At 53.3% G+C, this 24,670-nt stretch overlaps 1 protein-coding gene across 1 annotated transcript in view; it reads right to left on the bottom strand.

The window, feature by feature from the left end:
* The window catches only part of CD9 (CD9 molecule), a 36,643-nt gene extending 12,685 nt beyond the window's left edge, over nt 1–23,958 (bottom strand). The window contains exon 1 of the mRNA XM_059082391.2: nt 23,696–23,958. Within this exon, the coding sequence (XP_058938374.1) occupies nt 23,696–23,761 (66 nt within the window). The 5' untranslated portion in view covers nt 23,762–23,958. The remainder of the gene's footprint in view (nt 1–23,695) is intronic.
* Nucleotides 23,959–24,670: the final 712 nt, after the last annotated feature.

Raw genomic sequence — 24,670 nt, 5'->3', positions numbered from 1 at the left:
TCACACAGGGAAGCCTAACAAGCTGACCCACCCGACTCCAGGCTTAGGTGGACATTTACTTATGGGTGACCCTTGTAGACGTCAGACAAGAAGTCTCCAGAGGGCTGTCTGATCCTATAATTGAGTGAAAATCCTATTTCATAGGTGGGCAAGTTGAGATACTGGACCCTAAAGGGCAGACTCTCCCAGTAAGGAAAGACGGAGGCATCCATCCTGGCCCGTCCGGCACTGCTGAACTTGACGCCGGGGAGGAGGCCCCCTGCCAAGCCCCGCCAGGCCAGCTGAGCTCCCCTCCCCACTGCTGCTGGCCTGTACCAGGGCTGGATGGGGTGAGTCACAGGCTGTGGGTGGTGGCCGGCTGGATGAGGGTACGTGGGCTCAGGGCCAATGCCCAGCCCCAGGTGTCGCTGGCCCACCCTCCTCAATAGAGGCACCCTGTGTCAGAACCCTCCTCCCCAGGGAGCTGGGTTCTTTGCCCCAAGGGCCAGGACAGCCTGCAGTACAGACAGGCCTCTTCTCTCTCTCCGCTTCTCTCCTTTTCCCATGACTTTGCACCGGGTTTGGACGATCTGGGTGGAGAGTGGAGAGAGCCACCGTGGGAGGGACGACCCAAGACTTCACACTGCGGTAGAGTTAAAACCTTGTCTGCAGGGAATTCCCTGGCGGTCCAGTGGTTAGGACTCTGTGCTTCCACTGCAGGGAGGGCGCAGGTTCAATCCTGGTTGGGGAACTAAGATCCCGCATGCTGCCTGGCACGGCCAAAAAAAAACCACCCTTGTCTACGCCCGTAGTGGTGTCCACAGTGAGGGTCTGGAATGCCTTACAGTTCTGTCGCTTCAGTTCTCCCATCTGGCAAACAGGCATGGTGAGCTCGGATGCTCTGGTTCAGTCTGGGTTCTCCTGACTCTCAGGATCTCTTAGAACAAGGGCCCAGCTGGGAGATCTTGGTGCACTGGGGACTAAGACCCAAGACCCTGGGGTCTAGCTCCCCTGGAGTCTTGGAGAGTTATAAGAAAGAAGGTAGTAGTTCCTCCTTCACCACCCCCAACACAAGTAGGCCCAATCAGATTCCTGGAAAATGGAAGACGGAGGCCACTGGCTTCTTTGGGAATATGAAAGCATTAACCTGAAAAGCCTGGAGGCTGGAGCTTCACACGCACTTGCAAGTAGTCCTAGATTGTGGTTAGTGCTGAGCCACAAGCCCTGGCCTCAGTCTCCCCTCTCGCCCTTATCTTGGCGGGGCTGTCGCTGAGAGCACCTGGGCCTGAGAGAGCCATGTCCTTTCACGTCCTTTCTGCTCTAGGCTGCCTGCACTTATCCAAGGATCGTCCTCCAGTCATTCTCCCTGTGGATAAAGTTCCTCATCCACCCCTTACTCTGCTGGAAATATTCTTAAACGAATCACCACAAAAAGAACAAAAAACAATCCCATTCAAAAGAACGAAGCTGCAAAAGATGATGATGTAAAGACAGTGGTTCTGCTCAAAACAAACAAAAGAAGATGATGACAGCTCCACTCTGCCCAGAAGCTTCTCAGGCCAGGAGCTGAGTCTCTTTGGGAGTGATCCCACGCACAGGTAACAGCACCCAGACGAAACTTCCGTTTTTAGTTTTGAGGCTCCTGAGCCAGTCATTTACCTTCTACCTGGTCCACACGCACAGGTGGCAAGAAGAACCCTGTGTGGAGAACAGTGTCCCAGAAGGACCCACCCCGGCCAAGGACAAGGCCAGATACAGGAGAGGAGTCCAGGGTCCTGCCACATCTGGACACCACCCCAGACCTAACATCAGGAGGAAGGCAAAGTGGCTGGCTCTGTAGAAGTGGAAAAAGCATGGGACTTCCCTGGCGGTCCAGTGGTTAAGACTCCGTGCTACCTCTTATGCCTGAAAACTCACCATGAGCGAGGAGGAAGGTTCAAGAAAGCCAGGAAGAAGGGAGGACAGGGGCGGGACTGGGAGGCTCGGTTCACCAAAATCACAGAGAAGTGAGCACTGCTGGCCGTTCTGTTTGAATTACTGAGTTAACTGGCCTGAAGGGATGTTGCGCCAACAGCTGCCCCGTTTTCTGTGACGCTATTGGAGAAACTGCTTCGGTTGGCTGGGGGTCACAGGGCCATGACAACCACTTAACAGTGGCCTTCCCGGGCGTGCAGGCAGTGCTATCCGGGGAGCTCAGAGCACTTCCCAGGAGGGCACACTTTTCGGTGTGTGCACAAAGGGGTCCCCTAGCCCCCCACCTGGCTCTCATCCCCAGCTATTTGAGTCCTAGGAAAAACCAAACAGGAATGACCAGCAAGCACCAAGAAGAGCTTTAACCTTTAAAAAGGGTGCCACTCCAATGTTCAAAGCAGCTCTATTCACAATAGCCAGGACACGGAAGCAACCTAAGTGTCCATCGACAGATGAGTGGATAAAGAAGATGTGGCCCATATATACAATGGAATATTACTCAGCCATAAAAAAGAATGAAATACTGCCATTTGCAGCAACATGGATGGACCTAGTGATTATCATACTAAGCAAAAGTAAGTCAGAAAGAGAAAGACAAATACCATATGATATCACTTGTATGTGGAATCTCAAATAGAACACAAATGAACTTATTTACGAAACAGAAACAGACACACAGACATAGAAAACAAATGGTTACCAAAGGGGAAAGGGGATGGGGAAGGGATAAATTAGGAGTTTGGGACTAGCAGATACAAACTACTACGTATAAAAGAGATAAACGACAAGGTCCTACTGTATAGAACAGGGAACTATATTCAATATCCTGTAATAAACCATGATGGAAAAGAATACGAAAAACAATATCTACATATGTATAACTGAATCACTTCGCTGTACACCAGAAACTAACACAACATTGTAAATCAACTGTACTTCAATTAAAAAAAAAAAAAGGGTGCCAGCCAGTTATTGAGGGACTCCATAAAATAAGGAAATAGGGGTCTGGGGGACCAAGAAGTTGATGGTTTCCTCCAGGGTTAATGAAGAGCATGTAGCAGGAATTCAGCCACACAGAGGCCACGGCTGCAGCCCACCTCTTACCCATCATGGCGGGACTAGAGTGCACGGGCCGAGGATGCTCAGACAATTCCCTGCTCACGGGGTCCCTGAAAGAGGGCACCAGACCAACCGGTCTGGTGGGGACAGAAGCAGAAGTAGGAGTAGAAGGTACAGCCCTTCCACGCCCAGCCCCAGGCTCTGCCCAGTGAGCCTGGTTCCTGCTTTCCAACAAAAGCCAAAGGGACACATTCCGCCTTCAGGCCAGAAGAGGTCCCACCCATTTGATATCCCAGGGAAAAAGGACAGTTTTCCCCATCGTTTCATTGGAGATTTCTTTATTTCCTCACGCACGCTCAGTTTCTTCTTAGAAGATGGGCCAGGAGAAAAACAAGAGACAAAACCTAACCTGCGGACATTCTACAAAATACTTGACCAGAAGGTCTCAAAACCGCCTGGGTCATGAAAAATGAGGACAGACAGAAACTGTCACAGGCCAGAGGAGATGGAGGAGACAGGACACTCGTCATGTGGTATTGTGGGTGGGATCCTGGAACAGAAAGGGGACCCAGCTGGAAAACCAGGTGAAATCCGAGTACGTCTAGCTTAGTGAAGAGTCACGTACCAGTGCTGGTTTCTGAGCTATGACAAATGTGCCCTGGGAACAGAAGCTGTGAACAGGAGGGGAGACGGGGAGGAGTACAAGGGGACTCTCTCTGTAGCATCTCTGCAACTTTTCTGTACCTCTAAAGCTGTTCTAAAACTCTGTGTGTGTGCGTGTATGTGTGTAGTGTGTGTGTGTATGGTGGGGCCTCTCCTTCAAAGCTTCCTGTCTCCTTCAAGAACCTGCTCCATTAATCCACCTCTTTCCTGCCTCTGTTGTGTGTCTCGGCTACTGTTTCACATTAAAAAAAAATTTAATTTAATTTATTTTTTATACAGCAGGCTCTTTATTAGTTATCTATTTTATACATATTAGTGTATATATGTCAATCCCAGTCTCCCAGTTCATTCCACCACCCCGCCACTTTCCTCCCTTGGTGTCCATACGTTTGTTCTCTACATCTGTGTCTCTACTGCTGCCCTGCAAACCGGTTCATCTGTACCATTTTTCTAGGCTCCACATATATGTGTTAATATACACGATATTTGTTTTTCTCTTTCTGACTTACTTCTGCCAACACACATGGGCAGGTCTGTCTATCCTAAAAAAACCCAGAAAGCAAACCGTCTCCGCCTCCTACTGCACTGCCCCTCCTGGCTGCTCTGTGCTTTAGACACCGAGCTTGTAGCTAAACCACCTCCAAGTCCTCACTCAGTAAGGAGTCCCCATGGGGCCCCCTGCCCTTCATGGACAGTGGCCGTTCCTCTGAAAGGCTCAGAAGGCTTGGGCTGTCACCAAGTGTTAGGGCTTCGACTCCATCCTCGCACTTTTGGATCTCTCGGCAGTAACAACATTGAACCCTGCCTCCTTCTCCTCTGCTCCTTAGATGGAATCCCTCAAAGTTTCCCAAATAAGTCTCGTAAATCCCGCCTCAGCTGGAGGGAGCCCCTCCTCCTGGAAGGCTGTCCCCGCCACCACCGAGGCCAGCTGCTTCCCCACCAAGACGTCCTCAGCTTCCTCCCCCAGCATCCTCCCTCCCTCCCTCCCTTCCTGTTTACACGCTCCTGGACGGCAGGATGACTTCCCGGTCATTTCAGTAGCTCCCCTGCACCCCATCCATACTTGTGACCAAACAGTCATTAGTAAATCATTATTCGATAAGTGAAGGATGACTTCAATGAAAGAGAAGCTCTGAAGCCCATCAGAATTTCCTCTCCTGGGTCCTCTCACCTTGGACAAGCCTCCTTTCCCATGGTCTTGTCATCCAGACCCATCTTCCAACATCTCCCAACAAGGGTCAGAAACTACAAAGAGCAACTACTTGCCCAGAATAAATACTGAGAAAGAGCCATGAGGGTATGTGATGAATGTTACAGTGAGATTTAGGGGCACGTCCACATCAAGTCTTTTGGAAAATGAGGGTTTATAAAAAGTCCATGCCTGCCCTTCTGTGTTCACTGCCCACCGAAGCCCAGTTAGACATTTTTTTAATGCATTCGTGTTTTACTTAATAATACTTTCTTAAAGATGACTAGATATAATTAAAGTAAACCTTTAACATACATAGCTTTGGATATTATTATACTTTTAATAGCAATATTCAAGTGGTGATGGGTCTTTAATTCTTTCACTCTAAAATATATGTGGCCGGACTCCCCTGGTGGTCCAGTGGCTAAGGCTCCCTGCTTCCAATGCCCGGGGGCCTGGGTTCAATCCCTGGTAGGGCACTAAGTCCCGCATGCCGCAAGTAAAGATCCCCATGCCGCAATGAAGATCCCGCGTGCCGCAACTAAGACCCCACGAAGCCAAATAAATAAATAAATAAATAAATAAATAAATAAATAAATATATATATATATATATGTGATGTTTTAGATGTCTGGCGATAGGTGTTAAATTCATCACTCTAGAATATCTGTGAATTTATGATTCTGAAGTTTTTCTGGATGACAGATGTTTTGAGAATTGGGTGAAAGTCTCAGAAAAAGTCTGAAAAGCATCGCTATAATTTTCCATACAACCTCTAGAGTTCACAGACACTCTTGAAACCATTCATAAAACCTGGAGTGTATGGATTCCACATTGTGAGTACTTGGATAGACCCTCCAATCCTTGACGGCGGATGCCAGCTTCAGGAGGCGTGAAAGCCCAGCCCCGCCCCGGGCGGGCCCAGCTTCCTGTCCTGTCCTCTCCTCTCCCCTGGCTGAAAGCACAACACGCCCAAGGCACCCACGCAGAGATGGGGATTTCAGTGAGTCACACCAGACTCATAGGGACAGGCCCAGAAATCTTACACTAAAACACAAACCTGGGGTTAAAGGAGAGGCCTCCAATTCCAACAGGCGAATTGAAAACAAATCCTAAGCGCAGTGTTACTTAGGGGCACCTGGCTTCTCTGGACCCCCTGCCGAGTTTGCACAGCCAATTCCAGCTGGGGCCCCAGGAACGAAGTGTGCAGAAAGGCTGGAGGTGACGAGGAGGTGACACAGAGGAAAAGGGCAACCGGCTGACTGCAGAGGTTTCAGAGTGTGTGTGTGTGTGTGTGTGTGTCTGTGTGTGTGTGTGTCTGTGCGCACGCGTACCTGTCGCCTTGCATCCCATCCCTCAGGTGGAAGGAACCATGTCTCCCCGTGGGGCAAACCGCACTTCAAAGAAAAACCCTCCCAAGGCAAACACATTGGGTGGTCTTGGGTTGGCCCTCTTTCCCCTCGGTCCCCTCTGTCTTCTGTAATATGACCTGACCGGTCACACATGTTTTAAAAGGACAGAATACTCGTGGACGCTTTCTCCATCCAGCTGTCGTAGCCCAGAAGTGCAGGGCAGATCATTCTCCACAAGCAGTTTCCTTTGAGGCTGACCTCAGACTGCAGTGCTCCCATCTGCCACTTTGGAAGCGGCTGGGGGTGGGCGGTGGTGACAGGAGGGGGTCGGGGGAGAAGGCAGTGCTTCCTTTCCTTTGTCCCACTGTCCTTCTGTGAAGCCCTGGCTACTTGGTGACTTTGGTCAAAGGGATGCAGCAGACTTTTTAGTAAGGGACAGGTAGCCTGACAGAAAGAACAGTGGGCGAGAAGCAGGGGTGCCCTAGCTCTGCCCCCTGTCACTTGCACACTGGTGCCAGCCACGGGGTGATGTGAGAATCACCTGGCAGAGTTCTAAGCACGTATCCGCCACCGCTCCGTCCTGGGGTACCTGAGCGCTCCCAGGAGAACGCACATCTCTGCTGAGACTGGCTGCATGTGTGGACAGTGGCGTGGCCTCTGGGCCTGACTCCAGCACTGCCACCTGGGAGCTGTGGGACGCTAAGCACTCTCCGTAGCTTCTCTGAACCTCAGGGTCCCCGTTTGTAAAGAAAGAGCTTGATACTTGCCTGCCTTTGACCCGGGAGGGTGAAGGGGAAGATTAAATGAAGCGACGCGTGTAAAACACTCTGAACCGTGAGTGCTAGAGCCAGCCAGATTCCGTGGGGAATATAACGAGGACAACAACAATAATAAACCTTGCGAACGACACGAACACAGAAGTGGGGATATTCACAGCTCTTGGCGGCCTCAGCTGGGTGTCCTCCTCTGATCTGAGGAGGCGTCCGGGTAGGCACACGGTGATCGAGGATAGTGGGGGTCTGTCTTCTGTGGGTCTGTGTGAGCGCGGTGTGCTGGGGGAGATGCCTCCAGAGCTGCACTAGCACCAGCCGGGATGGGGGGAGAGAAGTGGGGCGGGGGGGGGGGGTAAGGGACACGGTTGGCCGAGAGTAGTGGAGGCCTCTGTCCTTCCTGGGATCCCAGGCCGCTTCTGTGAGCGAATTCACGCTGCAGGAAGCAGTTACTGAAGGAGCAGATCACACAGAGGGAGGGGATTTGACCTCTTTACTTCCTTCCTTCGGTAAGATCCGTATCAGCCCTGGATTTTTTGGTTAACATACTGGGCTTGGGAGACCTCAGCATAGCTGCCCCTGACCACCCAGGAAGCCACAGAGGGTGAACCCTGAGGATGCAAGCTGCCTTACCACGCACGCCTGATGGAGCCTCGGGAGTGCAGATAAGGGCCTCTGTGTTCACACGGCCGGGCCACCTAGACCTGTGGGCTCCGGCCTCACCCATCTCCATGGCAACCCTGGCTCAGCACAGAGTGCCAAGCCTGATGGGCTGATTCACCGTCAGGAGCCTGGGCCGGGCACTGCTGGCAAAGAGCAAACAGGAGCCGGCTTCCCAGTGCCTCTCTCACCCTCTCCCGGCACCCTCCTCCCCCGAGCTGCTGTCTCTGGAAGGATGAGGCACTTGGGCAGGAGCAGAGGTCTTGCAGTCCCGCCCTCTCCAGGCCCGCCGCACAGGATAACAACAGCGAAAACCAAACTCTACGCTCATCAGAAAAACACTGCCATGACTTGCTTTCCTTAAGGATCACAAGTAAAACCGTTGGGGACTTCCCTGGTGGCGCAGTGGTTAGCACTCCGCGCTCCCAGTGCAGGGGGCGGGGGGTGGGGTTGGTGGTTCGATCCCTGGGCCAGGGAACTAGATCCCCCATGCATGCCACAACTAAGGAGCTGCCTGCCGCAACTAAGGAGCCCACGTGCCGCAACTAAGGAGCCGGCAAACCGCAACTAAGGACCCTGAGAGCTGCAACTAAGGAGCCCACCTGCAGCAACAAAGGAGCTGCCTGCCGCAACTAAGGAGCCCGCGTGCCGCAACTAAGGACCCTGCGAGCTGCAACTAAGGAGCCCACATGCCACAACTAAGGAGCCGGCAAACCGCAACTAAGGACCCTGAGAGCTGCAACTAAGGAGCCCGCCGGCTGCAACCAAATAAATAAATAAATAAATAAAATAAAAATTAAAAAAACAAAAGTAAACTGTTCGTTCATGGCAGAACTGAAAGATGCCAACAGGGCACATTACTCACGTTAGTTTTCTTAGAGATGAACAGAAAAGCCCCGGGGATCACAGTCCTGAAGAACAACTGTCCCCCACCTTCCCCGTGAGTATGATCATTCTGGGGGCCATCTCGTCCCCGTGGGGTTTCTTCTGAGCTGCACATCTACAGAAGCCTGTATCCTCAAAGGTCACTGGGAGACTTTTTTCTAGGCCAGAGGTTCCCAACACGTGGTCCCCAGACCAGCCGTAGTGGCAGCAGCATCACCTGCAAACTCGTCAGACGTGCAAACTTGTCCCCGTCCTGGACTTATTCGATGAGAAAACCAAGTGAGGTGAGGCCCAGCGATCTGTGTTTTTTTTTTTTCTTTTCTTGGCCACGCTGCGTGGCATGTGGGATCCTAGTTCCCCGACCAGGGATCAAACCCGAGCCCACTGCAGTGGAAGCATGGAGTCCGTAACCACTGGACTGCCAGGGAAGTCCCAGCAATCTATGTTTTTTTTATTTCCCGGTACGCGAGCCTCTCACTGTTGTGGCCTCTCCCGTTCCGAGCGCAGGCTCCGGACGCGCGGGCTCAGCGGCCACGGCTCACGGGCCCAGCCGCTCCGCGGCACGTGGGATCCTCCCGGACCGGGGCACGAACCCGCGTCCCCCGCGTCGGCAGGCGGACTCCCAACCACTGCGCCGCCAGGGAAGCCCTATGTTTTTAACAGGCACCCCCAGATGATTCTGCTGCCCACTCCGGTTTCAGAACCACTGCTCTAAGGCTTTCATTTAAACACTGAACAATTGGAGGAATGGAAAAGCTCTTTCTGGGGGTTCTGAACCCAGAGACCAGCTTTTGAAACGCTAGTGCCAAAGGGCATGAAGATAAGGAGCAGGGGTGTGAGCCTCCCCTGGGTGCAGGGCTCCTGCTGGCACTGGGAAGCCAGGGAGGGAGACTGGGGCTGAGGACCACCTTGGCTGCTGAATGGTGACAGCTAAGGGGGAGGATACAGGACAGGTAAGCAGGAAGGAAGCAAGAGGTAATAAAGACAGATACTGTCTAGACAACGCCCTCCTGAAACCACTGAGTGGGGAAGTCACAGTAAATGCTCAAGTCGGAACCTGCATTTGGCTTCCCCATGTGCCTCCAGCCACAGACTCACCTGGTGAACCCTCCTCCCCCAGACGCCAAAATGAGTCGGCAGACCCTGTAGCAGGCGCTCTTGGCAAAAACCTCCCCAATTTCTGCAGCCTACGTTCTCCCCGGAAGTGGACTCTTCCTCAAATCACCCCCAATTCTAGGAAAAGAACATTAAAAAAAAAAAAAGAACACATGCAGAGGCTGATGGTCAATGACCTTGTAGGTTTATCTAGAGTTACTGTTGATTTGACTGTGGCAGGCTTTTCTGTCCATTAGTAACTCCTCCAGAGGCCAGGAAAAGGAAAATAAATAATATAATAATAGTAGCAGGGCTTCCCTGGTGGCGCAGTGGTTACGAATCTGCCTGCCGATGCAGGGGACACGGGTTCGTGCCCCGGTCCGGGAAGATCCCACATGCCGTGGAGCGGCTGGGCCCGTGAGCCGTGGCCGCTGAGCCTGCGCATCCGGAGCCTGTGCTCCGCAACGGGAGAGGCCACAACAGTGAGAGGCCCACGTACCGCAAAAAAAAACAAACACAAAAACACAATAATAGTAGCAGTCACTCTTTACGAGTACTCACTCGTGTCCTACATCGCAGGAGGTGATTTAAGTATATCATCTCATTTAACCTGCTCGGCACACTTACTTTATAGGTGAAACAGAGAGGTTAAGCAACTCGCTCAAAAAGACACAGCCAGCAAGAGGCAGAGCTGACTCTGAACCAGATCCATGCGGCCAGCGGCTCAGAGCCGCACTCTTTCCAACACTGCTCCCTCCCTGCCAGCTGGTGAATGGGAAGAATGGGAACCCCCAAGAAATTTTCTGGGGAGTGGGGGACAAGAGTCTGGTCTGGACACCTTGAATTTGGCAAAAAGATGCTCTGACCTAAACCTTACCCTGCCTGCTGGCTAGACGAGCCCAATTTAGGGCATCAATGCCAGCCAAGGCCAGGGCCAAGGGAGGGAACTACCACGGACTCATCCTTTGGGTCTGTTCTCTCTCTCCCCTCCCCCTCTCCCTCTGGTGAGCATGGGACAGGTGGTGGCCTCAAAAGCCCACCCTCAGCGGGTGCCAGGGGAAATGAACCCTTCAGGGCCAGTTCTGTCTTCCCGTCTTTGCTTCCCAAGGTGTCCATACAGAAGCAATGGTGACTTTGGCTCTGTCCCCTCTGGGACCTGGCTTCAAGGTGTCAAAAAGTTCTCCATAAGAGGGATCCAGCCCTTTTGGGAAGCAGGAGGTGAGCGCTGAAGGAGAGGTGCCGAGGCCGCCCCTCTTGGGCAGATTCCACAAGAGGGGCGGGCCCCTGTCAACTGGGTACTCTTATGGGCCACTCCAAGCAAAGCCCCAAACTGGGCCCCCCCTCCCTCCCCTTTCCCAAACCAGGGGAAACTCTGAAATGGGCGTTTTTGTAGACAGATGAAAAGATAAGTCTTCCATTTCACCTTCTGAAAGAGAGGAAGCCTGGTGGTAAAATTTCAGCTCTGAGCAATGCCCTCAGTGATGCAGCTTCGCAGAGCTGAAGCAATACGATGAGGACGAATGTGAGTGCTTAGGACAACTTCAACCTTTGAAAAATTCTAAGGAGAAGTAGCTCCTTCCGTGATAGTAACTAAACAGTTGCAGAAGCTGACAGCTGAGCTCTTGCTATGAGCCAGGTACCACGACAATAACCTGACATTAAATATCCCGTTCTTGCGCCCAATGACATTGTATTATTGTACGCAGGTTGCATGATTACACACTCATTACCCACATTAGGAAAGTGAGGCCTAAGGAGAGTCACCAACTGGCCGCCTCCCCCCAGAAATCGACATTTCCAACAATTCAACCCCTCCTTCCCACAATAATCCCTCTGGGTCATAACGCCCCCTGATGCTCTGTGTTGCTCTTTTACACAATGCAGCACCTTGAGGAGAGGAGGTCTCAACAGCAACAAAGTCCAACCATCATATCCCACCCCTCCCCCCTCACCCCCGGTCTTCTCCCAAGCCAGGACCTCAGGGAGGCAGACTTCTGCTCTTTAGTGCCCTAAACACTGAGAAGATTGTGGTACCTACCCCACCGCCTAGATAATCCAACATTAAAAAAAAATAATAATAAAAATTGTAGGATAAGTCTAAAGAATTAACCTTCCCCAGGTTCCTGAGCAGAGGCTCAGCCTGTCTGTGGGCCTCTTGGCCTCCCTTTCCGGTGGCGCTAATGCTCCTGGGGGCCTCCTGGGAGGACGCGGGGTGGTGGCGCAATAGCTACAGCCTGTGGGTGCCACCATCTTGCTCTGCTGGCCTCTTTTGGGCAACTGTGTTCAGCTTGCTAAGAGGGTAACATTCCCTGGAAGCACATAGTGAGAGATTTCCCAGGGAGAAGAGGACTATTGGGAGACTAGAGTCCTCCTTTCAGGCCCTGCTGCCTTTTCTGAATCTGAGGATGCTGGTGGGACTGCTTTAGACTCTGCAAGGTAGTTCCGATCATCCCAGCTTGAGATGACGAAACAGGCTCAGAGAGGTAAAGCAACTTGCCCACGGTCACACAGCAGGTATGCAGTGACTCAGCTGACAGTTCTCTCCCTGTCACATGCACAGCATGTGCCAGGCAGAGGTCAGTAACTTAACTGCCTGTCTCACCCCTGGTGGAAGGGAGGTAGCTTGGTCCCATCTCTGGGGTGTGTCAGAGGATGCAAGATCTCGTAAACTTCTTCTCAGCACACCTTTATGGAAAGTAGGCAGTGACCTGGTCTGAACAAGTTCAAGACTTGAGAAATCCTCCCTCCTGAGGACTGAGCCAGCATCATTTAAAAACCAGAGCCCTGGGTGGGACTTCCCTGGTGGTCCAGTGGTTAGGACTCTGCACTTCCAATGCAGGGGGCTCGGGTTCCATCCCTGGTCGGGGAACTAAGATCCTGCGTGTGTCGCGGTGTGGCCAAAAGAGAGAAAAAAAAAAAAAAAAAAAAAAAAAAGAAAAGAAAAGAAAACCAGAGCCCTTATCCTGCCTAAGAGGAGAAAAGTTTTAGCTAATACAAGGTGCCAGTGTTAAGCTGTTTGGGGCTCTGAGGGATCGGGAGGGAGGCCTCTGCCCAAGGTAACCTCCTTCTAAACAAGAAGTTTCAAGTTTCCACTGCCTGCTGGCCAGACGTGTAGCAGACGTCAGCCAGCCCATACATAAATCCATTTTCTGCTGAAAGCAGGCATTCTGATCTTAACCAAAATCATCTGATGTGGGGGATTGTTTTGGGGCTGTTTTGCTTTAAATTCCAGAATAACATTGTGTTTTCCATCGTGTATGCCTAACTAAGATGCCTGGTGATCACACACACACACATACACACTCTTGCGGATACACTTTAGCCACAAGGACCAGCTAGCTCTCATTCCATCTGTGGAACCTGTTACGACCACTTGGTCGCATGGCCCCGAGTGGTGGGAGATGCCCCTTTTGCCCTATTCCTCTGCCACGATCCCCTCTTCATTTTAGTCTCAATGATTAAACAGCAAGCCCTCCACTGTCTGCTGTGTCCCCCGCTTCACCTGAAGCACTTCACTTGAATCATTTAATTTTCTCAACAGACCCACTGGGTAGGTAATATTAACTTCTGTTTTCGAGATGAGAGGTTTCAGGCACAGAAGTTCAGGAGCTTGTCTTGAGATCACATGGCAAAGAGGTGCCTGAGTTACAACCTGGACCCAGAACAGTCTGACTGCAAAGCCCCAATTCTCAATCATTTTGCTCAGCTCAAAGGTCTTTTCAATCCATTTTGTTAATTTCAGGGCCAGAATTTTTCACTTTTATCCTTTCTCCTTCCTGGTCACAGCTGATTCTATTTCAAAAAGTGGCGTCTTCGATCCATAAAGGCCCCAAGAGAGCCCACACGTAAGAGCAGACAGAGGGCCTATCTTCTCACGACGGGAAGGTACCTGCCACGGCCACCTGGCCTGCAGGTGCCATCGGAGTCTGGCACCTCTCTGGGGGAGCCTGATGGACAGAGTCTAGAGAGAGAGCTTGGGGCTCCTCTTGCTGGCCTCTGGCTGGAGAGCCCTGGCACGTTCTTGCCGGCAAAAGCCAGAACCGAGTGTGGCCACAGCCCTGCTCTGGGAAACAGACGCTCCAAAGTAAGCTGGTACTTTCCCTTCTCGCCCCAGCTTCACCATCGCTGCAAGCCTGGCAAGTGCAGACGCCGCTGCAGCGGCCAGTTGGCCGCTGTCCTTGTATCTCTGTAGGAATGGCCTGAGGGTGGGACCGGGGCCTTTGCCCGCCCCTCACAGCACCATCCCGCCAGCAGAGAACAAAGGGCATGAGAGGGCATCACTGCAGGCCAGTCTTACAGCCCTGGGCTCGGGGCCCTGAGAGGCATGCGGATCACACCAGCTTCCCATTCTGAGGGTCCCTCCCCGGCTCTGGAAGACAATGTCATTTCTAGTGGAAATGAGTTTTCTGGCCTCTTAAGGGTTACCTGTCTTGGGGAGCCAGGGCTATAATTTGATTGAAGTGGGGGAAAGTAGAGTGTGGGACGACTTCCCCAGGCTTGTAGAAAGGAGGCTTTAAAAAGTTTGAGCGGGCTTCCCTGGTGGCGCAGTGGTTGAGGGTCCGCCTGCCGATGCGGGGGACACGGGTTCGGGCCCCGGTCCGGGAGGATCCCACGTGCCGCGGAGCGGCTGGGCCCGTGAGCCACGGCCACGGAGTCTGTGCTCCGCAACGGGAGAGGCCACGACAGTGAGAGGCCCGCGTATAACAACAACAACAACAACAACAACAACAACAACAACAACAACAACAACAAAAAGTCTGAGCATAGGGAGGGCTTCCACCAGTGGCGCAGTGGTTACGAATCCACCTGCCAGTGCAGGGGACACAGGTTCAAGCCCCCGTCCAGGAAGATCCCACGTGCCACGGAGCAACTAAGCCTGTGCACCACAAGTATGGAGTCTGAGCTCTAGAGCCCGTGAGCCACAACTACTGAGCCTGAGTGCCACAACTACTGAAGCCCACGCAACAAGAGAAACCACCACAATGAGAAGCCCGCGCACTGCAATGAAGAGTAGCCCCTGCGCAGCAACGAAGACCCAATGCAGCCAAAAATAAATAAATAAATTTATTAAAAAAAAATTTTTTTTTGAGCATAGGGAATTCCCTGGTGGTCCAGTGGTTAGGACTTTGTGTTCCACGGCAGGGGGCCCGGGTTTGGTCCCTGGTCAGGGAACTAAGATCCCACAAGCTGCCCAGTGTGGCTAAAAAAACAAAACGAACTTTAAGCATAATAGTAACAGGGTGAAATCCATGGCCCAACATCACAAGAAGGTGCTTATACTGTATCAGGGTGAGCAGGAGGAAGAGTCTTTAAGGGGGACGAGTTTCCTGTCCTTGCAGGACACATTCTGCTGAGGGTGGCTTCCCACACAACAGAGGGGGGCATGGATGTGAGGGGTGCAGGCAAACTGGTACACTTCAATTGTTCATTTAGACGGGACTCTCACTGCCGTGGCCTCTCCGTTGCGGAGCACAGGCTCCGGACGCGCAGGCTCAGCGGCCATGGCTCATGGGCCCAGCCGCTCCGCGGCATGTGGGATCTTCCCGGAACGGGGCAGGAACCCACGTCCCCTGCATCGGCAGGCGGATTCTCAACCGCTGCGCCATCAGGGAAGCCCGGAAGAGGTGTTTTTGATTCAGATTTGTAAATAACTTTGTCTTAGTCCATTAAGGCTGCTGTAACAAAGCACTGTGGACAGGGTAAAAGTCCAAGATCAAGGCACCAGCAGATTTGGCATCTGGTTTGGACTCGCTTCCTGGTTCATAGAGGGCTATCTTCTCACTAGAATCTCACATGGTTGAAGGGAGAAGGGAACTCTGGGACCTCTTCTTTTATTTATTTTATTTATTTATTTTTGGCTGTGTTGGGTCTTCGTTGCTGTGCACAGGCTTCCTCTGGTTGCGGCAAGAGGGGGCTACTCTTCATTGCAGTGCACAGGCTTCTCATTGCAGTGGCTTCCCTTTGTTGCAGAACACAGACTCTAGGCGCGGGCTTCAGTAGTTGCGACACGCAGGCTTCAGTACTTGCAGCACGTGGGCTCAGTAGTTGTGGCTTGTGGGCTCTAGAGCGCAGGCTCAGTAGTTGTGGCACATGGGCTTAGTTGCTCTGCGGCATGTGGGATCTTCCCGGACCAGGGCTCGAACCCGTGCCCCTGCATTGGGAGGTGGATTCTTAACCACTGCGTCACCAGAGAAGTCCGGCCTCTTCTTATAAGGGCACTAATTCCATTCATGAGGGCCCCATCCTCATGACCTAATCACCCCCAATGGCCCCTCCTCCAAATAAAACTGCATTGGACTTTAGTATTTAACATATGAATTCGGAGAGGCCCAAACAGTCTATAGCAAACTATCTTTTACACTAAACTTCCCAAAGAAGACACACAGATGGCCAACAGGCACATGAAAAGATGCTCAACATCACTAATCATCAGGGAAATGCAAATCAAAACCACAATCAGATATCATGTTATACCTGTCACAACGGCTATTATCCAAAGGACAACAAATAACAAGTGCTGATGATAATGTGGAGAAAGGGAACCTTGTGCAGTCTTGGTGGAAATGTAAATTTGTGCACCCAGTGTGCAAAAGAGTATGGCGGTTTCTCAAAAGATTAAAAATAGAACTACCACATGACCCAGCAATCTCACTTCTGGTTACATATCCAAAGAACAGGAAAACACGAATTCGAAAAGACACATGCACCCCTATGTTCACTGCAGCACTACTTACAATAGCCAAGACATGGAAACAACATAAATGTCCATCCATAGATAAATGTATAAAGATGTGGTACATATATACACTAGAATATTATTCAGCCATAAAAAAAGAAAGAAATCACACCATTTGTGACAACATGGATGGACCTGGAGGGCATTATGCTAAATGAAATCTGGAAAACAAAACAAATGAACAAACCAAACCAAACCAAACCCATAGACACAGAGAACAGATCGGTGGTCGCCTGAGGGAAGGAAGGCTGGGGAGGTGGGTGAAATAGGCGAACGGGATCCAGAGGCACAAATTTTCAGTTATAAAATAAACACGTCATGGGGATGTGATGGACAGCAAGGTAACTATAGTCAGTGATATTGTTTTGCACATTTGAAAGCTGCTCTCATCTCAGGAAACACAATTCTGTAACTTTGTACGGTGACAGATGGTAAGTAGACTACTCTGGCAATCATTTTGCAACGGGTATGAACGTGAAATCATCACGTTGTACACTGGAAACTAAAGGAATGTTGTAGGTCAATCATACTTCGATTAAAACACACACATGCTGTAAAGCAGAAATGAAACACAACCTTGTAAATCAACTATACTTCAATAAAATTAACACACACACACACACACACCAAACTTCTATTCAATTGAAAATCAATGAATTCGCAACTATGTATGATTTTGCTGATCTTTCATTTAAAGCTTTAATAAATCAACCTTATCATTTGCTACGGAGTCAACCAGTGTAAGTCTAAAGATAAATTAAAACTAAAATGCTATAGAAATGTGTTTTGAATTCACTAAAACGGTCTAATTTACTTTATTATATCTTTAACCCCCAGTCAAGGATTTTTCTCCTATGATCCACGTGTGTTGTTGTTTCTGCCCTTGGACACTGACATGCAGCTCAGACTGGGAGGAAAAGGGGCCTCCTCTCAGCAGTTTGGAGGCAGGGGCTCGGTAGAAGTCATGGCCCCCACCTGCCGGGGTCTGAGAGAGGTGAAGACTGGGACCTTGAGAGTGTAGCGGGTAGGCTCTGGAGGGTGACTTCCCTAACACAGCCAGGGACACCGTTTCTGCTCCCTTGCACAATGCTTGGCAAGAGGACGGAGCAAAAGGACTGAATGACTTTCTCCACGTCAAGAGTCCACACACCTCTCTACCCAGGGATCTTCCCTGGGATCAAACAGATCTGGCCCCTCTCCTCCAAGTCAGCGGGCTTCGTCCTCCCTGCTACGTAGCCAGGCTGTACATCACAACTCAGAGGTCTGCGTCTCCAGAGACCCCTGGGAGACGCATCTCCCCTTTCAAAGTCCTCAGAGGCAAGGCCAGAGAAGGCCAGCCGAGCCTTCTAGCTTCCATTTGCAGGAAAGACAGGACCCTGCTCTTTCCCAGCAAAGACAAATCACCCAAGCTCCAGACAAATTGCCCAAGCTCCAGGGCTAGGAATACAGAACACTCCGTAAAGTAATCTCGAGTCCAAGCCACTCCTTGGGAGAGGATTAAGCTGACAGTCAGAGCAAGGATGGGTGGGGAGGCCAGAGCTCCAGTCAGGGCTGCCCTTGACCCTCGGGGAACTTAGGGGCTCTCTAATGCCCTCCTCAAAGTCCCCCCAGCTCCCCCGCGCAGTCCTGGAGAGCAGTGAGGCAACCCACACCTCATGGCATAAACGTGGGATTCCGGACAGAGCGGGGGTTGCCTGGAAACCAATATGTGGTGTTTGATAGGGGGAGGTTCGTGGGTCCCTGGAGAAAAAAGCAAAAAAACGGGGACTGTGTGTTTCTGGAGGCAGGTCCCATTGATTTCATGGGATTCCCCCAAAATGTTCGGACCTGCCAGTCGAGGATGACAGCAAGCAGTACTTAAAAGCTATCCAGGGACTCCCCTGGTGGCGCAGTGGCTGGGAATCTGCCTGCCAATGCAGGGGACACGGGTTCGAACTCTGGTCCAGGAGGATCCCATGCCGTGGGGCAACTAAGCCCGTGAGCCACAACTACTGAGCCTGCGCTCTAGAGCCTGCGAGCCACAACTGCTGAGCCCATGTGCCACAGCTACTTAAGCCCGTGCTCCGCAACAAGAGAAGCCACCGCAGTGAGAAGCCCATGCACCGCAATGAAGAGTAGCCCCGGCTCGCTGCAACCAGAGAAAGCCCGCGCGCAGCAACGAAGACCCAACGCAGACCAAAATAAATAAATTTATTAAAAAAAAACCCAATAAAAAACTATCCAGAACTAAGTATTTCTTTGGTGGAGGGGAGGAATTACTGGATGGATGTAATTAAAATAAAATTATCTCATCTGGAGACAGGACGCTGCTTTCCACAGCTGCCTGCCATCACTTGATGGAAAATGCAAATGTCCCTGGACCAGCATTACTTTTTCCACGGAATGAAACAGGCAAGTGATCTGCAGTCAGACTTTAAAAACATAAATTTAAAAGTATATATATTGTTTAGATTAGCGCTTTTGGTCTCCTTAATTCCCTCAGTTGCAAATGATTATCTCTGGGTGAAGCTGGGTTCGACAGGCTCTTCCCCAGATTTTCAAACCCCCAAACCATGAAGTCATTGCTCTTCTGTAAGTAAGAGGGAAAGACGGTTTCTGCAAGTCTTTGGTTGAAAAGACCTGAGGCGGCTCCAAATCAAGTTCCCCTGACCCCGCCCCCGGGGGGAGGCAGGAACACGGCACAAAAACAAGCAGCTTCTTGAAACTTTTCCTTCACGTTCCTCTCTCCAGGCTCTCCAGAATATGCAGCCACCAAAGAGGCAACAGGACCACAGAAGCCACGGTAACCCGTGACGTCGGGTCCAAGAAAGACGGTCAAGGCTTGTGCTCTTTGGCAGAAAAGGTGCTTTTGTTAAGTCCTAGGCGTATTAACTCCCAAACTGTGCAACCAATCCCCAAAACCGTGCCTCCTTGTAAAATGGAATCGAACAGGAAAACAGACAGATCGACCACGGACACACAGCTCTGTGCGTTAAGAGTGAAGATTTGCATCTGACACAAAAGAAAGATGTGAGAACGGTGATGTGTGCGGTCCGAAGCCGCAGAAGACTCGTTTAGCAGAGTAAGTGCTTGGGTGAGGATGGCCCTCGAAAGGGCTTCTTATCAAAGCAGTTCTGAACTCAGGTCTGAACCGGCAGCTGCTTCCTTTGAGCACAAGAGGGTAAGGTCTGGAATGGTGCCAGGTGAGTGTGCGTGTGCGCGCGCGCGTGTGCGCGTGTAGAGGAATCCTCCCCATCCCCCAAATCAGGAGTCCAATCTGTTGTTGACAACCATCGCGGGGCAAAGTGGGGGGAAAGCCTCAGGAGTCCGGGCAGGGAGAAGTCTTATTTTCCTGAGCAGATGCAGACACCTGGCCTCCCCAAACCTGCCGGCCTCCGTGCAAACACAGCCGGCTCTCGCAGGGCTCGGGCTGTCCGGGTGCCAAAGGTGGAAGCCATTTCACGCAAGAGGCCCAGCTGCTTGCTCGGCCCAGCCCTGGAGGCAAACAGCTTCTGGGTGAAGCAGCAGGTTGGGTGGGCGGGGCTTCTGCCGGTGCCACCCCGCTCGCCCATCCCCCGCCTGGACCTCGCATTCCGGAGAAATCACGCAGTTTTATTTTCAGAAGTGGGGCTGCCCCACAGCCAGACGTGCGGCCACACATGAAATGGAGTCAGGGTCCTGACGTGGGAATCGCAGAGGCGTGTGGAGGAACGAGGCTGGAAGTGATGCAGGACGAGAAGAAGGGGGGACGTGTGTGGACGTCGGCTGTGCACCTGGCTACCTCTCTCTGGTTTCAACTTCCACACTAACTCAGGCCATTGCTCCCACCCTCCCCACCTCCTCAACCCCCTTTCCACACGGGGATGACAAAAGCTACGGCTGGAAGTTTACTCCTCATCCAGGACTAGGGTCCTGGGCTAAGTGCATCACGTGCACGTGCTCATGTAACCCACAGCAACCCCAGGGGGTGGGCACCAGCTCCACCGGATGACGGGCAAATCCAACCCAGAGCCACTCTGACCACTAGGCAGCACTGCCACAAAAGGCTGAGGGTGACCAAAACAGAGAAGCCCCCCAGACAGAGAGGCCCCACCCAGGGGGAGTGGAGGGAACTTGGGGTTACCAGGAAAGAGAGGCACGACTCGGGCCCCAGACGTGTCAGGAGGCCTCTGAATGAAATGAAGCCATGCTCTGGGTCAAGCCTGGGTACCCACTGCACACTTCCATTTCCTGACGCCTGTTTTGGGTCGTGTGGGAATGTCCTTTGCTGTAGGCCCTGGGGGTGGGGCTGGTTTCATAGACTGAGCTATGAAGGGACCTTTCTGGACTGTTTGCTCCAACCCACTGGTTTTACAGATGAGGAAACTGAGGTCTGGAATTCAAAAGTGACCTGCCCGAAGTGAGCTGGGGGCAGAGCTAGACTAACACCCAGGTCCCTGAACTCTGGTCCAGGCCTGTGTCCATGTTTCCGTGAAGCCTGCCTTAGGCCTGCGAGACACCATCTCTTGGGAGAGAGAAATTCCCTCCTCTTCCCACCAGTGAGGGAGGAGACGGGGTGAGAGGCAGGGAACAAAGGGGTGGGGGTGGGGGTAGAATGTGAAGGCCTTGCTCCTCGCCTGGACCAGAAGAGGTACACCGCTCCCCTCCCCCGCCCCAATCATTCCCACTGCTGCTGAGGTGGGCTTCTCCTCTCTGGATCCCTGCTGGACCACCCCTCAGCATCCTCTGTCCACGAGGTACTGGTGGCCCCTAGCCTCCCAACTCCTGCTCTTCAAGGCCCACATCAGGTCCCAAAGAACAAAGTTTATCAATTCCTGGTCTCAAGAGAGAAAGGAAAGTGATGACGTCATAACAATCCAAGCAAGCGGTTCCCTCAGGTCATAGCTTCTCTTAAAAGTTATTTTTTGAGAGCTTGTTGCCACCCTCCTTTCATTCCCACTCAGCTGGGTATAGCAGTAGGTGGTGATGGAAAGCGTGCTGAACTTGGAGCCAACCAGACCTGCCTTCAAACTTGCCTCAGATGCTATCCTGCCACATGACCCTGGCTGAGTCGTGGAGCCTCTCTGGGGACTAGTTTCCTGCTCATCAGTAAAATGGGGATAGTGCTACCTGCTCTGGCTGTACGATGAGATTTGGAAAAGGCCTTTGCAGTAACCCGCTGCACAAGGGGATCATGGTGTTCCAGCACCTCCTAGGAGGGAGAGGAGGGCTTCATCTCTACAGGGACCTGAATACAGGACAACTGAACAATAAACGACTTAGAGACATGAAGCTACTGCTGACCCCCACACACCACCTGTTACCAGGTCCCCTCGTTGGTTTTGTGATGGACGGAAGAGGACAGGACTTAAGGGAGCTAGGGGTTGGGGTAGTGGCTGGCTTCCGGTGATGCTAGGCAGGTCAGCCCCTCTGGTTCCCGTTTCCCCTCTGTGAAGAAGAGGCTGGACTGAATGACCTCAAAAGTCATTTCTAATTCGATACCCAGCCGTTCCCAGAATGAGTCATTTCTGTTTCAGATGACACAGCCCATCAGCAGCACCTAGCCCAGGCAGGGGCAGGTCTGGATACAGTGGGGTGGCAGGCTGGAGTCAGTGAGAGGCTGAGCAGTACACCTGAGTAGCCTGGGAGCCTCCCGCCAGGCTCCTGCAGGTGCCATGGGGCGGGGGGGGTGTGGAGGCACCCTGGGAGTCCGTGGGTCCCCACGCCCCAAACCCTCACACAGCCTAGGCAGATAGCTCTAGAGTAACCAAGAGACTGGCAGGCGAGAGACGGTGCTAGGGAGGAGGGAGAGGAAAACTCCTTAAAGGACAAGGGCGGGGCGGGGCGGGGCTAGTCAGCCTTCTACGTTCTTTCCTAGAGCCGGAGTTGGGGAGGGGGGGGGGAGCCAAGGCTGGCAGCTAGCTGGCTGGCAGGGACACCCGGGAGGAGGGGGTGCTCACCACAGGAGGGTCTCCCTAGAGCAGGCCATGGGCTGGGCAGGGCACACCTATGCACTGTCCTCACTAGACCAGGTGTTGGGTGTGATGAGTCTTGCAAGGGCAGGTCAATCTCATACCCCGTCAGCTCCAGAGAGAGGAATAAATCTCAGGAGATTTTCCCTGGGGTTCATGGGGAAGCAGCTGCAAGGAAATAAGCACATCTTTGTCACAAGCCTCTGGTGGCTCGCCCCTGGCTTCTACAGCCATCTCTATCGAGAGTGGCACAGGGCCTGCCTTTCCAAATGCTTTCCTGACTGTAAAGGGGCAAACACTGTCCACCTGTGAGCAGGGGATGTGGCCCGTGAACCAGGACACCCAAGTCCCCTATTCCTTCCTTCTTTCTTTGGGTGGCCCCTTAATCTCTCCAGGAGAGGTGCGGAGGGGCCACTCCCCTTCCCTGCTGCCGGCCTCAGCCTTCCCACTTGCAGACAGGCTGAGAGTGGCCGGCAGCAGAGGGTCCTGGAGCTCCCTGGCCTGCGTCCTCCCCAGGTGACAGTCCACTCCCTGTGGCCCCGCCCGGCTGCTGGGTGGGCTGGCGGGGAAGGGGGTGAGGCCGGCACCCGATCTCTCCCGGAAATGGAGAAACACAGGACTCATCCTACCGCGGGCGCCGATAGGCATCTGCCCCACCCCTGCCCAACTCTCCCGGAGTTCTCAACAGCTCAGATACTTATCGCTCTTCGGGAGAAAAAAAAAAGAAATCAAGACAAGCTAGTCTTTCAGGTAGTTTCGAGGGAGCTCGGACTTTCTCACGCCGGCTCAGAATCAGTCTGAGAGCACGGGGGCCTGAAGGTTCCTCCTCGGGGGTGGAGGAGGGATCCCGACGCTCATTCAGGGACGGGGCCCGGGACGCTGACACCCGCGACCGGCGCGCCCCTTACTCTCCGGCGTAAAGGTGCCAACAGACCTTCACTGAGCTCCTCCGGCGCCACCTTAGTCCCTTGGCGGGTCCGCATCCTCCCCTCCCCGCGGCCTCGGCCACTCGGGGGGACCCCACCCGGGTCACGAGCTGCACTGCCCGCCCTCGGGAGTCCCCCTCGGGCAAGGCCTTGAGTCCCCAGCAGAGGGGGTGCTCCGTTTCTCCCTCCTGCACTCGGAGGGGATCGGGGTGGCAGCAAACACACCACCCCACCCCCGGCTCACTAGGGTCCCGCGCCCCCTGCCCGCCCCGCTTCAGAGCAGCCCCGGACCAACGCGCTCTCCCAGCCCGTCTCGGCCCCCGCCGAGGAGCCAGCTGGCGGCCGCAGTGCCCTCTCCTCCCGCCAGGAGTCTTCCCCTGCACAGGCGATGCCGGTGACCGGCGACCCCGACCGCGGACCGGGTGCCCGGGGCGGACAGGTGGCCCCGGAGAGGAGCGCGCGGCAGTCGCGCTCACTCACCCAGAAGATGAAGTTAAATCCGAACAGCAGATATTTGATGCACTTGGTGCCTCCTTTGACCGGCATGGTGCGCGCTAGACTGGCCTGGGCCGGACTGGTGTGGGACGGGGGCGCTTGAGGCCGGGACGGGCGGGACCAGGCTTCGGACCGAGGTGCTGGCAGCTGCGGGTTGGCCTCAGGGCTGCACTTTTAAAAAGTGCCACTCCTCGGGCGCGCGCCGCCGCGGTGCGCATGTGCCTGGCTCCGCCCCCGCCCCTCGCCCCGCCGGCCCTCGCCCCGCCCCGCCACGCCCCGCCCCGCCCCGGTCCGGTGGCCGCGACCCCTCCCGCCTCTGGCTCGGCCCTTCCCACCAAGTCGGCCGGCCTTGACTTCCCGCCATCCTCCCTGTTTCCTCCCAACAGTCCCGGTCCCGTCCGTCATCTTCGGCTGCTTTCGTCCCGGAGTAAGTGGAGGCCTCGCCCTTCCGGTTGTCGCCTGGTTTCCGCCCTTCCCGAGCCCTCTACTTTGGGAGACCTTCTCCGGTGGTCGGGGCCGAGGTCCCTACACCCAAGGCCGGCTACCCGCAGAATGAGGGCTCTTCTTGCTTTGGCCTCGATTTAAAGGGACGCTGCCTGGCCTTATGTCTCCCTGGGGCGGCTCCTTGCAAACCTTCACTCGTGAAGCACACTGTTACTCGGCACCTCATGCGGAGCAGGAGGAATTAGAAGCTCGCCGTCCAGGTGGGAAGATCGGTCGGAGGCTTATGGGAGTAATTCTCAGATACCATCACTGAATAGTAGTATGTCTGAGGGCCGGGCAGTCTGGGAGTGCTTCCTGGACTTGAGGTTCATGGCCCAGAGAAGACAAAGGCTGTAGCCTGGCTTCTGTCTTGCCTCTACTCCCCATCACCCGCCCTCTTGCCTTTTGACTCTGCCCACTGCTACCTCTTTGATGCTCCAGTGCCAGAGTGCTTAGGGTGTTTCTCCTCCGCTCAAA

This window comes from Kogia breviceps, chromosome 12, assembly GCF_026419965.1.
Source record: "Kogia breviceps isolate mKogBre1 chromosome 12, mKogBre1 haplotype 1, whole genome shotgun sequence".
In the NCBI taxonomy this organism is placed as follows: Eukaryota; Metazoa; Chordata; class Mammalia; order Artiodactyla; family Physeteridae; genus Kogia; species Kogia breviceps.
The sequence above is the reverse complement of the archived record's forward strand: the minus strand, read 5'-3'. Positions and strand labels throughout refer to the sequence as shown.